The 15,391-nt window shown below is 38.1% G+C and overlaps 1 protein-coding gene across 6 annotated transcripts in view; it reads right to left on the bottom strand.

Moving 5' to 3' along the window:
• LOC306871235 (paxillin-like) overlaps positions 1-15,391 on the bottom strand; it is a 37,931-nt gene that overhangs the window by 1,460 nt on the left and 21,080 nt on the right. For all 6 annotated transcript variants that reach the window (XM_079419023.1, XM_079419019.1, XM_079419020.1 and 3 more), the window contains 6 exons: positions 15,155-15,347; positions 13,669-13,819; positions 3,618-3,776; positions 2,466-2,639; positions 1,484-1,565; positions 1,201-1,349 (listed from right to left, as the gene is read on the bottom strand). In XM_079419023.1, coding sequence (XP_079275149.1) covers positions 1,201-1,349; positions 1,484-1,565; positions 2,466-2,639; positions 3,618-3,776; positions 13,669-13,819; positions 15,155-15,347 — 908 coding nt within the window. The remainder of the gene's footprint in view (positions 1-1,200; positions 1,350-1,483; positions 1,566-2,465; positions 2,640-3,617; positions 3,777-13,668; positions 13,820-15,154; positions 15,348-15,391) is intronic.

Raw genomic sequence — 15,391 nt, 5'->3', positions numbered from 1 at the left:
CAATAAAACCATACATGCAGCGATACAGAAACATCTGATATTGAAATGTGCAAGCATCCAAAACATACACATAGCAACAACAAATTTTCCAAAACCAATATCTAGAAAGCAGCACGGTTGATGATTGAAAACATGTCTATATGAATTAATATCTTAAATATTTTGTTAAAATTCTTGGGGAAAAAATAAAACGAGTAATTATAAAATCAGGATATTGACGTATCTAAAAATTCAATTTCAGAATGTATAAAATTAATGTTTTAATATATACAATTCATTATTTTAATAATCAGATTTACAACTATATACACCATGATATTTCAGATTTTATGAATTATTTAGTATACTACATTAATAGACAAATATTTACTGCCAGCAACCCTGCTGAATTAAATAAGTTAAATAATAAATTATAATCAAAAATATAATCCAGAAAACAATATATCAGTTTCAATACAGGTATAAATCCTAAATATATAAATATGAATACAGGTAAATAATTATAAAATTTTAACAATCTGAATATAAATTAAAAAATTTAAATTTATGACAATATATACAATATTTTACACTTACGATTCATAACTATATACACCCTGATATTGCAGATTTCATATAATTATTTAGAATAATATATTAATAGGCCAATATATGTTGTCAGCAACCCTGGTGAATTACATACATTGAATAAAATGTAATACATTTAATGAAATGTAAATCCTGACAATAATATAACTTAAGCTCAAAATTATAAATCCTAAATATACAACTGTATAAGTAAATAATTATAAAATGCAAAAAATACAGAATATTTAAATGTAGTTTATAAAAATGTATCGAATATTACAATCTTCAGATTTATAAATAAATACATCCTGACTGTACTGTATATACACTGATATTTACGATTATAGAAATTTATTTAATATAATATATTAATACGCCAATATTTTGTTTCAGAAACACTGCTGAATTAATTAAATAACATGTAATAATTATAATATATGCAATAAAATGTAATTAATATAATAAAATGTAACATGCGCAATACATTTAAAAAATTTATGCATAAAATAAAAAGAATTTAATAAAAATAAAACAGGTCCAAATATTGGCCTATTAATTGGCTGATATATCAGTGCAGACACCCACATAACCGCGCACACACACACACACACACACACACACACACACACTGACCCTGCAGACAAAACACTCAGGGTGCCAAAGAGCGTTAAGGGCCGAAATATAGTTCTCCAGGATGGCACGAGCACAACCGCCACATTTGGGGGCAAACATGTCGAAGTAGTCCTTCCTACAGTACGCCTTTCCCTCCTTCTCATGGAAACCTGCAGTAAAATTGCAGAAAGAGGGGAAAAAAGGTTGCCAAAGGCTTAAACCATTTGAAAGAAAATAAGCTGGTAAAAAAGGAAACATCAGCTAAAGAGAAGAAAAGAGGTTGAGAGGAGTGGAAGCTGCTTACCCTCAGGCCCAAAGAATGACCCGCACTGGGCACAAAAGAAATGCTCCGGATGCCAAGTCTTGTCTAATGCGGTCACCACTCTCTGCAGGAGGAAGTAAAAGCGATTCGTTATAATGAAATGATAGTGAAACAAGAACAGAAAGCACAACTTCATTCGAAAGAATGCATGCAAAATCAAGACAAGAAAAACAAAGAATAAGACTAATTAATAATTATTGGTCCTAGTGTTCATTTCATGTGCCAACCTATATAAGTGTAAATCACTTATTTCCTACATAATTGTTTTAGAATATAAACCACCCGAATTCTAACTACATGCTAAACAAAATACTATTTTTCAACATAATATATTAATTTAGTTTCTGTTTTGTGTGTGTGTATTTATTTTGTGTGTGTGTATTATTCTGTTTTGTGTGTGTGTATTATTTTTGTGTGTGTATATAAATATCCAGTCATTAAGAGTCAAATGTTAATTCAGTAATTCATGACTGATTCGTTCCAATAACTTCTGAGATCATGAATCTTAAGAACTGACTCATTAAAAGAATCATTTGTTAGTGAATCAGACTACACTGGTTGCTCTGTATGTGTTTGCATGCAGCCAACAAATACACCATACTATACTGCTTTTGTATTATGCTGTGGTAGACAATTTTGTAAATGCATCTTATTTTAAGGATGTTTAGTCATTTTTACTAAAGATGTATTACTTTAAAATTAATTTAGAGCCTTAAACTTATTTCTTTTATGCATTTACATTCTCAGCAGACTCTATGTGTTGAGTTCTGCTGCAAAGAACCCATTTAGAGTGTCTTTAAGTGTCTGTTTATGTTTACAGGAAATCTGAAGCCAGAGGTAAAGTGTGGCCGGCTATAGTAAGCACCATCTCGACTGGGTGGTGACACATGAGACACTAACACACATGTCCGAGAATGCCCCGTCTGTGACCGCTTCAGGTGCTGATAGGAAGCAGAATCCTTACGTCCAGAATGGGTCCGTTGCAATAGTAACAGCGTGGAGAGAAGAGGCTGTTGTAGTCCTTTTCACAGTACGGCTGGCCGTCTCGCTCAAAGAAGTTTTTGGAGCCGATTTCCTCCTGACAGTGAGTACACACGAAATGTTCCGGATGCCACGTCCGCCCCATTGCTGTCACCACCTGAATGAATCAAAGAAAACCAGGACGGAAGTGTATGATTTCACAAACAACAAAATATATAACTGAAGATCAGCGGCTCATGAACTTCTTTAAGCCTACAAGCGAAAACTTTAATATAATTCACACTACCGTTTGAAAAAATGAAGATTTTGTAATGTTTTTGAAAGAAGTCTCTTAAGCTCACTAAGGCTGCATTCATTTAATCAAAATAGAGTAGAAACAGTAATATGTAATATTTTGAAATATTCTTAATTTAAAGTCACTTTTTTTTTATTTTAATATATTTTAATGTATTTTTTCCTGTGTGAAAACTGTGATATATATTTTGTCAGCATTCCTTTCATGAGTAGAAAGTTCAAAATGAAAGCATTTATTTGAAATTGTGACATTATAAATGTCTTTACTGTCACTTTTGATCAATTAATGCATCCTTGCTGAATAAAGGTATCTTTTTTTAAATCGTACTTATTAAACTTTTAAAATACCAGCAGTATATCACGTTTTACACAAATATATGAAGCAGCACGAGTGTTTTCAGCAAATCAGCATATTAGAGTGATTTCTGAAGGATCATGTGACACTGAAGACTGGAGTAATGATGCTGAAAATTCAGCTTTGCAACACAAAAATAAATTACATTCTAAAATATTTTGAAATAGAAAACAGTTACTTTAAATTGTAATAATATTTCACAATATTACTGTGTTTTTGATCAAAGAAATGCAGTCTTGGTGAGCCTTTCAGGAGACTTTCAAATTCATATTAATTTTTTTTTTTTCAGATTTATGATAAAAATTGAATTTTCTTAATTGAAAAAAAATGTCTATACTGACATGCAAAACTATACACTTTGATGGCCTTTCGGTTTGTTTTGGAACAGAGTATCTGCTCTAGAGCACAATGTTCTAAAAATCCAAAAGCAATATAGGCTTGGATAACAATTTGGGCAGTAAATGAGTTCTTCAAGGGATTTCTTACCTGGCCAGCAATGGGTTTCTTGCAGGCTCCACAAACGCCTTTGGCAACAGTCTGGACACCCAGCCGGTTGAGGTCTGACTGCAGGCTGCCCAACATGTTATCCAATTTATTCCCCTGCTTTGGAACGCTGGTGGGGGAACTCTTGCCCTGAGCCATAATCTACAGGAAAAAGGAAAGAATTTTCACATTTTAAAGACTGTTTCATTAAGCAAAGAAAATGTGGATGCAAATCCCAACACAAAATAAGCAGTTTTGCTTTCTCCTTGGTACACATTACTAACGATAATTTTTCAATATGACCTTTTCAGCATGTGAAAAGATCTTTACCAACTTCAATAAAAATTCAACATGTACAACAAGAGCTGCAGAACAGCACACATTTAATTGCATAATTTATCAGCCAATACATTACAGGATGTTAGTGGTTATACTGATAACGAGTTCAAACAGGTGCCATTAATACAGGTAACGAGTGGAGGACAGAGGAGCCTCTTAAAGAAGAAGTTACAGGTCTGTGAGAGCCAGAAATCTTGCTTGTTTGTAGGTGACCAAACACTTATTTTACCGAGGAATTTACCAATTAATTCATTAAAAATCCTACAATGTGATTTCCTGGATTCTTTCCCCCCATTCTGTCTCTCCTATTTGAAGTGTACCTATGATGAAAATTACAGGCCTCTCTCATCTTTTTAAGTGGGAGAACTTGCACAATTGGTGGCTGACTAAATACTTTTTTTGCCCAACTGTAAATAGTAAGGCTTTTGAATAAGGTCTTTTTAAAAATTTATATTAATTTAAGAAAACCAGTCTCACACTCTGCATAACCTTCCCTAAATACATCAGGATGGAGAAGGCGTTAAAGACAGCCTTCTGTCAGATGACAGACCAAGTGAAGTTATGGGTCAAAAAGGCCTGGTAACCCCATCTCTGTTCTCCCAATTCAAAGAACCGTGACACAGAAGCATTCTTTAGAAAGCAAAAATAGCAAGCCACACATCCTCTGTTATTTCTGCATCTGAACTCACACTTAAACAAGCTACACGTGAAGCACTTCTGTGTAGCCTGACTTCTGACTTGCAGTATTAAGTCTGGTTCATTCTGCAGCACATTCTTTACACAATTCCAGCAAACTTAAAAACTGTGCTTTGCTTTAGAGCCAAAACCCTGCCAAAACAAGAAGAACTTAAGCATATATTGTTACAAATTTAGTTTTAAAAGACAACTGTTAAGTGACAGCCAACAGATCAACAGTCTTTTCTGTGGTCACTAGCACTTCATTTGCAACAGAATTTGTTCATGTACCAGGAATCTACAGGAAAATCAAGGAAAAACACAAGGACGGACTGTCTTCATGGGACATGTTGGCACCAGCAAACTATTTAATAAATGCTGAGACACTCCTAGTGCAAACACTGTTTGGAGGTCAAACACACAACAGCATGCGCTTCGTATGCAACATGCTAGAAACCATGAAAGAATGGCTAGAAACAAGGCAGAGGGTTCCTACACTATCTGATCAATGTATTTTCAAAATTACCATTCCAGTCATTTTATTATTCGCATTCACTACATTTACTATAAATTCTGAATGATTCACTAAAGAATCATTCAAATTGAATTGTGAACCAATTCAAGAGTTTCATAGAAAATAATCCACTCTCAGAATGATTCACTATGGAGTAACTTTTCCTCTATACAACCCCAATACACAACCAGTCTCCTATGACGTTTTATTCATTTCCATTTCGACTTTTCCAGGCCTAACAATAGTCCCTGATATTTCCACATTTTCAAAGACTGTGGGAACCCTGAAGACATAGCGGCAAGCTCTGATAAGATGCAGATCAACACAGAGAGCAAGTTCATGCCTGTACCGGTGGAAAAAGAGGTTCGTATTCCGTTTGGCAGCCAACAGATGCTAAAACCTTTGGTGGAGGGGGTGGGGTCACAGGTTTGGGAGGAGGGGATGGAGGAGGGGTGGAGTCTTTAGGTGGAGGTGGAGTTGGAACTGGAGGAGTGGGAGGAGGAGGAGGAGGAGGTGGAGGAGGTGAGGGCTCCCTAGGGGGTGGAGGTGGTGGGGGGAGAGGAGCAAGCATCTGTATCACAGGATCTGGCTTTTTTGGGACAGGATGGGTTAGGACTTTTTTCGGAGGACTGGGCGAGTCTGGAGGAATGATGATCTGATGGACAAAGAAACATGAAACACGTGGTAGGAAGTGAAAGGAGCACAAAATGCAGAATAAAGGGCAAAAAATGGCTTCTGGAAGTAAAAATAACATTCATTTTCTATATTTTTCTATTTAGAAACTTTTAAAGATAGATCTGATGTGAGCTCTAAAAGCCTTTCCACACTGAGCGCGAAAAAGCTAATTTCAGACGCAATGAGGCAGTGGAATAAAACAAAAGCTTTCTATGGATGCTTCCACACAGACCGCGAACATTCGCGCACCGAAAATGCAAATGTTTTTTTTTCGTCCAGTCCAACGAATCTTGTGCCTACTTATACTACACCCTTAAAGTATGTACTCTTTTGGTGAAGAAAAAGTACACACTTTTGAGTGTGTAGTAGAAGAGTAGGCAAGCTTTGGGACATACCATCACGTCATACAACTGCATCTTTAACAGACCGCATCTGTTAAATGCTCCCTGTCACTGTAAACTGGCCTGTCAATCATCTTGTCACAGTTAACATCCTCCACATTTCATTTCATTTAACTTCCTACCGTATTGGAGAGAAAAGAAGCTCGGTGATCTGTCAGTCGCGGGTCTTTCATGCGTAGAACTCTGCTCATATTTTCTGCTTAATGATGCATTTAAAAGTTCACGACCAAATGGATGTTTATAAAAGTTCACATTGCTGTTGCAGATGAAATATAACGACTACGATAACGACTAATAAATATTTTACACCAGGTTAAATGTTGATTATTAGTAACTCAAACCCCTTTTTGTAAACCTCTCTACCTAACGGTTGATCGATCGGATCCGCCGCGTAGTTTTTCTAACGCGTTTTATTCGTGTTTGTAGTTCTGGACCCAATCCTTTGCCAAAGCGCAATGGATTGTGGGCAATATTAGCCATTAGAGTGTGCACGGATCCACACGTCAAAAATCGACCTGAAATAGTTTACCATCCAGGGACTTTTGGCATACTCTTTTCGACATACTATGCTTTGGGACACATTATTGTAATCTCACATACTATTTAGGATGGATAATATGAACATTGGGATGCAGGGTGAGTTCTTGTTATCGTTGGTATTTGAGAACAGATTTACTCACATGTTCTTCATACAGAATAACATTTCTAATAATTATCCACTGAACCATGTGATCTGTAGAGCACCCTCCATTTTCTTCCACGTGCGCGAGTGTTATGAGTCAGAGCGCGTTCACCCTCTAGATCAGGGGTGGGCAATTAATTTTACCAAGGGGCCACATGGCAAACTTGGGAGAGGGGCCGTGGGGGCGTGTCTATAGGGGAGGGGGAAGAGTCTTTTTGTCAGGAATATAGCCGTTTCCCCGGTAACCGCAGTAAACAAAGCAGCAACAGCGCCACCTGACTTTGAAACTTGCAGCGCTCATATTTAATTAATTAAACCATAGCCTTTTGAAGTGTAGGTATTTTTTTTACCAAAGCACCACCTAAGTTTTCTCCTCCTATACCAGTGAACCGTTTTTGTCACTGCAACTTCCCGAACAGGCGAACACACACACATACACACACAAACGAAATCCTATGCCTGATGAAAAAAAAATTAAAACACGTTCATATTTTAGAAAATGTAGTTAATATTTGCATCATTAACGATTCATCTTATCCATCCGCGACCCACCGGCAAATAATCAGAATGCATTTTTTTTATTACCTGACCCGCGGATTATCCACAGCGCCCGTAGGTTGCCAAGTTGAGGGGACAAATGGGTTGAAATTTGTGTGTCGATTGTGTGAGAAGGATGCGTTTCATAAAAGATCTGGCAGCTGGACAACCTTGGAATATGTTGACGTGATTATTCATATAATGAGGTTTGGGCCATACAAATTACGGTAGTTTTAACAGAGGTGAATGTAGCAAAAATATAAAATACGCCCAATGGGATTTTTTTTTTTTATAGAAAGATTAAAAACGGGAGAAATACGGGAAAATATTTAAACGGGATGATAGCAGGATAGAATGGTAAAATACGGGAGAATCCCGGGAAAAACGGGAGAGTTGACAGGTAGCCTATGCTCCAGAGTGGACACGCCTTTAGAGAGAAATGCAACCCTCGTACAGATTACAATAATCAGGAAATATTTGTTTCCCCAGAGGACCTACCTATCTCCACACCCTGATCCCTAATCCCACCCTATCTCAACCCCTAAACCTACCAATCTCCACCCCCTAGATGTGGATCCAACCACGCCCCATGGATGCTGTGGACTGCAGCGAGCCCTACTTGAGATGTGGTCCGGGGGCCGTACAATGCCCAGGTCTGCTCTAGATCTTGCGTATAGAGTGGTGGAACTATGATGTCACTTTGTAGGTGAAAACCCGGAAGCGACTTAGCATTTTAGCACTTCCAGTTCCATCGTACCAGAGTCAGTGGGTTTTTTGAATGGTATTTTGGTTAAATCCCTTAAATAAGGTCTGTGGTTCACACAAGCTCAAGATAGTTTCACGTTTTATTCTACGACATAAAACACACCAGTTACACCACACATCGTGATTTTTTTAAGCTGTTACATTTCTTAAAAAAGACGGTTGCTAAACGGGACTACAGGCGCTGTCGGAGACATTCAACATCACGCCCAACAGTTTATCAATTTACAGTATTTTGCAGTTGCAGTATAATTTGTAATACAATTAATTTTAGAATAACCAACGAATAGTTTCCCGCATTTTATATTGTTGTTCGACAATGTTTTTTTTTTTTTTTGCTTTGCCCCGAAATGTGACAAAATAACATTTGTGTACCAAATGATAGCTGAAATGTGGTACTTTATTCACTAACATAAGTTTAATCTTACCATATCCAAAAACTCACGTACTCTGCTGTTTTAAAAGATACATGGGGATACGTTTTTAATTAAAATATTCATATTAATCAAGGATTTATTGACTTTTAAATGCACCTTATTTCGAAATGTACAGAAATACGTGCTTTAAATTTCCTTTAGTTAAGATTATTTCATTTATTCACTATACTATTTATTACTAATGTCTCATTTCAGTTTGGCTCTAGTTTTGTATTTATTCCAGTTTATATGAAAAGGTTCATGTAGCGTGGATTAAAATTTATATACAGAGTGAATACGTTTCACTTAACATGTTATAAATAAGTTTGAAAATGTTGTCGGGAGCGCGCTGGTGATGGTGACGTTGAAGGCGAGCGACCGTGGTGCTGTAGTTCGTTTATAGCCTAAGTTTAGCTTTTCAGTTCTGGTGCTTTTATTTAGGCTTCAAGATTATCTTGATGGACAAAACGTGTAAGTTTCATGAACTATGATTGAACACCGAGCTTATTTTTTAACATTTGTTTCGCGCTCCGTCTGAAAGCAACGTTCGTCGGCGATTCGCCTTGCTTTTTCGCATCATGCTCAGTGTGGAAAGGCCTTAAGGTTGTAAAATCGAAGTTATATGCTTTTACTGAAGCCATCAGTTGGCATTTTTTTCAACTTATTATTGAAGAATTGCATTAACAGCAGAATTACTGGTGAACAAACTGACCCATGATGTTAGAAAATTCCAATCAATCATAGTCGAGACAAGCAAAAGTGATTGCATTAGTAATTACTGCAAGTCTGATTTAAGCTCTCAAAATACTTAAATATCTGTGTATATATGCATATAAACTTAAAATATAAATGATATATTTCTTTCCATCAATGAATGTTAAGTACACAGTCTTGTACCTTTGCCTTTTTGCTCAATTTTCAAATGCTGCTGGTTGGTTTGGTTCATGGCTTATAGTGCTTAAAAAAAAAAAAAAAATCTTAAATTTTAAAAATTTTAAAATCCCTACGGAAAAAAAATAAATGGAGAAAATACCCACCAGGAACCACTGGTGGGTGTTGTTCCGCTCTATTTGAAAATATTTATAAAAACCAATATAAGAAATGTTGTTTTGCTAGTTTTCCACCATTAATCTTGTGACTTGCACTACCTTATCAACCGTTGGTGATACGCCACCTTCCTCTCTTAAGCGCTGAGGGTTGGAACAGACAATGACCCCTTCCGTAAGCCAATCATCTGGCTGTTTTCGTGGCCGCTCAGTGCGACCGATTCCCAGTTTCCCTTGCAGCTCTTCAATGAGTAGATCCTGTGAGTTGCTCTTGTTGAGAATTAGCGGGCCCATTTTTTTGTGCATGTGGCCATCACGAAACATCGGGTGGACGTTGGACGTTTCCTTTGTGCGTCTGATGACCGATTTAAGCTGCGGAGAGGCAGCATTAATGAAGTGACCACTTCAACATTTAGAACATGCAATGTTTTCTTTGCAAACACCATTCAAGAACATCCAGTCCACACGGCTCTAGAAAACAACCCCACACTGATCTGGTTTGGGCCAATGCATTGCATAGCTTCAAACATCCTCTTCATGACACACAGGAGAAACATCTATAACCTTCTACGAACAATCTGAAATAATGCAAGAGCATGTATGAAGACCGTGAAGCAAACAAAACGTGCCAAAAACAATGCAAAACAAAACTGACCAAGCAAACTGTCAATTGTGACCTTCTAATTCAGTTGACATTGCAACTAAAATCATTCAATTCAATGCATTTAAATTTGATTCAAATTCAATTCAATAAAAGTTTTGATTTGATCGATAACCATTACAGGCAATATATTTTTTGACGCACTTCTAACATTTAAATGAAAAGAAAATACCAGTTACTTTAGGCCCTGTTTACACTAGTGCGTTTTCGTTTTAAAATGCATAACTTTTGCTACGGTTACGCCTGTCGTTTACACTACTCCGGCGTTTTCAAGGTGAAAACGGAGACTTTTGAAAACGCTGCAGACCCCGTTTTAGTTTGAAAACTCCGGGGTTGCGTTTCAGTGTAAATGGACAAAAACGGAGACTTTTGAAAACGATGGCGTGGCTGCCCACATTCGCACTGCATATCCTTGACAACCGTGTAAACAATAACATCATGCGCATTATTGTACCCATAGATATGTATGGGTAGATTCCCCATTCGATCGCTCCATGCACGCAGATGCGTCCGCCATCTAAATAATAGGGAATCTACCTATACATATCTACGGTTGTACCTGCATGAATAGTCACACGCGTTTTCGGCTGTGTAGTGTAAACGGAGATCGTTTCTGAAACGCAGCGGAAACACCAGTGTAAACGGGGATCATTTTCATTCTAAGACGCCATTTTAAATTGAAAACCCACTAGACAGGGCCTTAGACTATACTCGTATCAGTTATTTGGAAACCTAAGAAAGCAGCTCAGAAAAAGTTTTGATAAGTTCAGATGCAACAGATATTGCCCAGATATTGTACATTACTTAAATGAATTGCAATTAATTTTATTTTTAGCTTTTAAAATGTAACTGGCAAACACAAGCAATATATGATTTATTCAAGATCAATGCATATGAATCTGCATGATTTTAATGCATCGAGAAAATTAAGGAACTGTCATATCCTTAGACTTCACACATCAACTTTAGCAACTGCAAACAATTTGCATCATGCAAAACCATCAGACTATGGAATCAGTAAATAACCACTTTGCAGAACATCTCCTGCATCAAGTGCCCTGAAGAAATTGGAAAGAAGTGAAGATGGAATGCAATTGCGCAATGAAACTCCACTACAGAACTGCAAAGAAACAAGCAAGCCTAGCCTTGTTGTCCATTTAGCGCCATACACCTCATTGAGGAAGCGCATCAGGGCATGCATTTGAAAAAATCGCAAAGATTCCTTCCACAGAATCCTATCCATTTCATGCAACACATATCCTTTGGATTCCTCATTTCTCCACCTTTCCAAAAACACGTGATGCAAAGCAATGCAACAGAACCCTAATTAAATGGCTATCCCTATTTGCACATGCGTATCCGGTTTTTGAGAGGCATTTTTAACTTGCTAATGGTGGGTGCTTCTTTCCGAGCAGGATGGAAAGGTTCAGATTGGGTATCAACATGCCCCTTGGCCCAAGGATCAGGCCCATGTATTTGAGAAAGCATAAACAGCCGTACGTGGTTCAGCATGCTTCTTGCTCATGCTCGCTATATTTAGGGGTGCAAATTTGAGACAGTCTGACAGAGTCGGTGCGCCTCATACTTGTCCAGAAGCGGAGAGCCTTTCAACCGCTGATGGCTGGAGAAGTGGAAGGTCCAGCGAAACATCTGACGCCCCAGGGAACAATGTGGGGTTTAAGGGGTCGTTCATCCAAATGAGATCTTTAAAGCCACCCGGTGCCGTTGACTGAAGATGTGCCAGAACGTCATCATTCACCTCTAATGAGGCAGAAGCTCCTTCACCCATTCTCTCCGGCTCTGGTTGAGAAAGACTGGACATCAACAGCTTATCCAGGGCTTCCTCAAGGAGAGGCTTGGGGCAAGGAAGACTTATTCCCAATATGCCCGGTTCAAAGCTCTCAGGTTTCTCTTTGGAAGGCTTCGGAGTTAATGTTAGGGTTGAAACTGGAGGAGCGAGCAGTGTAATGGTAGTTGGCACCGGACTCTTGCTAGTAGTCCCTCGCTCGGGACTTGGGCTCTTGGCAAGGACTCCAGGGATTGGACTTTTGGTTGCTCTAACAGCTGTAACGGGGCTTGGGCTCTTTCTTACCACGACTGGACTAGAGGTTTTAGCAGTTGTTACAGGACTAGGACTTTTGACATTGATAATTCGATTTGAGCACTTGATAACCCGTGGAGGACTGGGGCTTTTAGATATCCTTGGAGCTGTAACTGGTGAGGAGGCGTTTGGTACCACAGGTGGAATATTTTTGGTGATCGAAACTGGACTTGAGATTTTCGGATCGACGGCCTTTGGCGAGCTGATTTCACGTTTGTGTAAACTTAATGCCGGAGGGCTTGAGGTTTTTGCAGATGGTTCAGGTGAAAAACGAGACTCAGGGGCTGGACTCTCTGCTCTAGAAACTACCAGGAGTTTCTTCGAATGTATCTCGGAGGAAGTGCAAAGCACCGTGGAGTTGGACAATGGTGCAGCGGTTGTCGATTCCTCAACAATGTGGAGTTCCAGTAAAAGTGGTGCGCAATTTGGAGAAAGCTGGGGAGGAACACTGTGGTCAGATACTTCTGCTTCTGGGATTGAAGGGACTGTGAGGTTCTCAGTCACCACAAGATTGGGAAGTTCTGACCCTTTAGTGGATAATGATTCCTCCTTAACTGACAGAGAGCCAGACTAGACAACCAACAGCAAGACAACAATAAAAAGAAAGGGAGGAAAGCATTTGAGTAGAAACATGAAGGAATGACAAGCAAAATGAAGAGACAATGTGACAACATCCAGTCTGATTCTGTCATTATCGTACTCTAAAATACAAAAACTATGCATAAAAACCAGTGGCCTAATGTAATATCTCTGGCTTATTTAGTCAATGTAACAAAATATAAGTTGGTTTACCAACCTGAAGGCAAATATAATCACCCGAAATCCCAGATATAACATGACACCACAACCACAGCATTCCAGATTCTCTCTTTTCGACCGCAGTGTGGCTCACGTCCAAGATAGATATGCTAACAAGACCTTCCTAATGGACCCATGAGAGCATGCCCTCATACAGGCATATAAAACCGTATTCATTTTAAAGGCCTTGATTGATAATAATCTACTGTTTACTATCTGATTATCATTATCAGCACTCACAGACATGCATAATAAATCACAACACAGCTGATACCCCCTACAAATGGAAAACCCAATGACAACTCATTAAAACTGCCCTTGTAAAGGGCTAGTATTAGTTAGGCTAATTTTCTATTGTGTGGCAACGCAATGAATCACTGTTTAGTGAGTTTGCTTGAAGGAAACATGAAAAACAAAGTAATTTTTCTCTCTTTCACCAAGACTTACATTGCTCTGAACTTTAAAGTCAGAAAGTGAGGCCATGAGTTCGTCGAGTTCTCGTGTCGCTGAGGAGGCGGAGATTCTGGCCTGCTGCTGGGCGGGGGTCTCCTCCTGAACTTCTCTCAACTCAGGAACCACTGGCACCGCAGGGGCGGGTCTATTAATGTCACAAAATTAAAAATGAGATATAAGAAAAGGTCAAGATCACAGATAGGGAACGTAGTAAAATTTTCACTTGCTCTCAACTTTTCAGCTCATTTATATATCAGTGTTTCCTAGAGTGAAGTCCAAAAGACCACAATGAAAATCTGGGTCTAATTTAAACTCAAAAATAAACTAAGATTTAGTTGTTGTTTTTTTAAACATCATTACATTTTCTCAAGTTATGACAGAAATATTAAAGTAATATTTTAAAGAATATTTCTACTCTAAAAGTGGTAAAACAAATATAAAATATAAAAATAATAAAATAATAAATATTAATAAAACATACTCTAAGAAGTTTGGAATAAATTACTTTTTTAACAAAGGTCTCTTATGCTCATTAAGGGTGTATTTATTTGATCAAAAATACAATAAAAAAGTAACAATGTGAAATATTATTTTTAATTATTAAATATTAATGAACTCTTTTCTATTTGAATATATTTTAAAATGTAATTTATTCCTGTGATCAAAGCTGTATTTTCAGCATCATTACTTCAGTGTCACACGATCCTTCAGAAATCATTCCAATATGCTTATTTGCTGCTTAAGTGAAGTGAAGTGACATACTGCCAAGTATGGTGACCCATACTCGGAATTAGTGCTCTGCATTTAACCCATCCAACGTGCACACACACACACACACACCGTGAACACACACCCGGAGCAGTGGGCAGCCATTTATGCTGCAGCGCCCGGGGAGCAGTTGGGGGTTCGGTGCCTTGCTCAAGGGCACCTCAGTCGTGGTATTGAGGGTGGAGAGAGCGCTGGACATTCACTCCCCCCACCTACAATCCCTGCCGGCCTGAGACTCGAACCCGCAACCTTTGGATTACGAGTCCGACTCTCTAACCATTAGGCCATGACTTCCCCTACTTCCCCACGACTTAAGAAACATTTCTTATTATTGTCGGTTGAAAACATTTTTTGTTAATAATTGTTAGTAACTGATCATATTAAGAATCATTATTAATAATTGAGCACCAATAATAACTGATAATAACTGTGCAGCAAATCAGCATATTAAGAGTTATTTCTGAAGGATCATGTGACACTGAAGACTGGAGTAATGATGCTGAAAATTCAGCTTTGCATCACAGGAATAAATTATATTTTAGATAGAAAACAGAAAAATTTTAAATTAACAATATTATTATTTTTATTGATTTTTAATCAAATAAATGCGGCCTTGGTGAGCAAAAGAGCCTTTTTTTTAAAAACATGAAAAAAATCTTAATCGTACAAAATAAATAAACAAATAAATATTTTCAGCAGTGTGCAAGCTTACGCAGGGGCCGGCACAGAGCTCTCCAACTCATTAAGCAGGCACTCCACGCTGGGTCTGACATCCTCTATCCCCCGTCCGGGTGCATTGCGTTTGGGTTTCTCTATCTTGGAAGGAGGTGCTTTCACTACTGATGAGACGCTGTTTTCTGGGACATGGTATTGGGCGTTGCTGGCTGGTTTGGGTGGGTAGGTCTCTGTGAAGCACCAAATGGAAAAACATCTATTGGATTTGATATAC

Source organism: Barbus barbus (genome assembly GCF_936440315.1).
Source record: "Barbus barbus genome assembly, chromosome: 6".
Taxonomy (NCBI): domain Eukaryota; kingdom Metazoa; phylum Chordata; class Actinopteri; order Cypriniformes; family Cyprinidae; genus Barbus; species Barbus barbus.
Note: the sequence above shows the minus strand (reverse complement) of the source record. Positions and strands in the feature narration are given on the sequence as shown.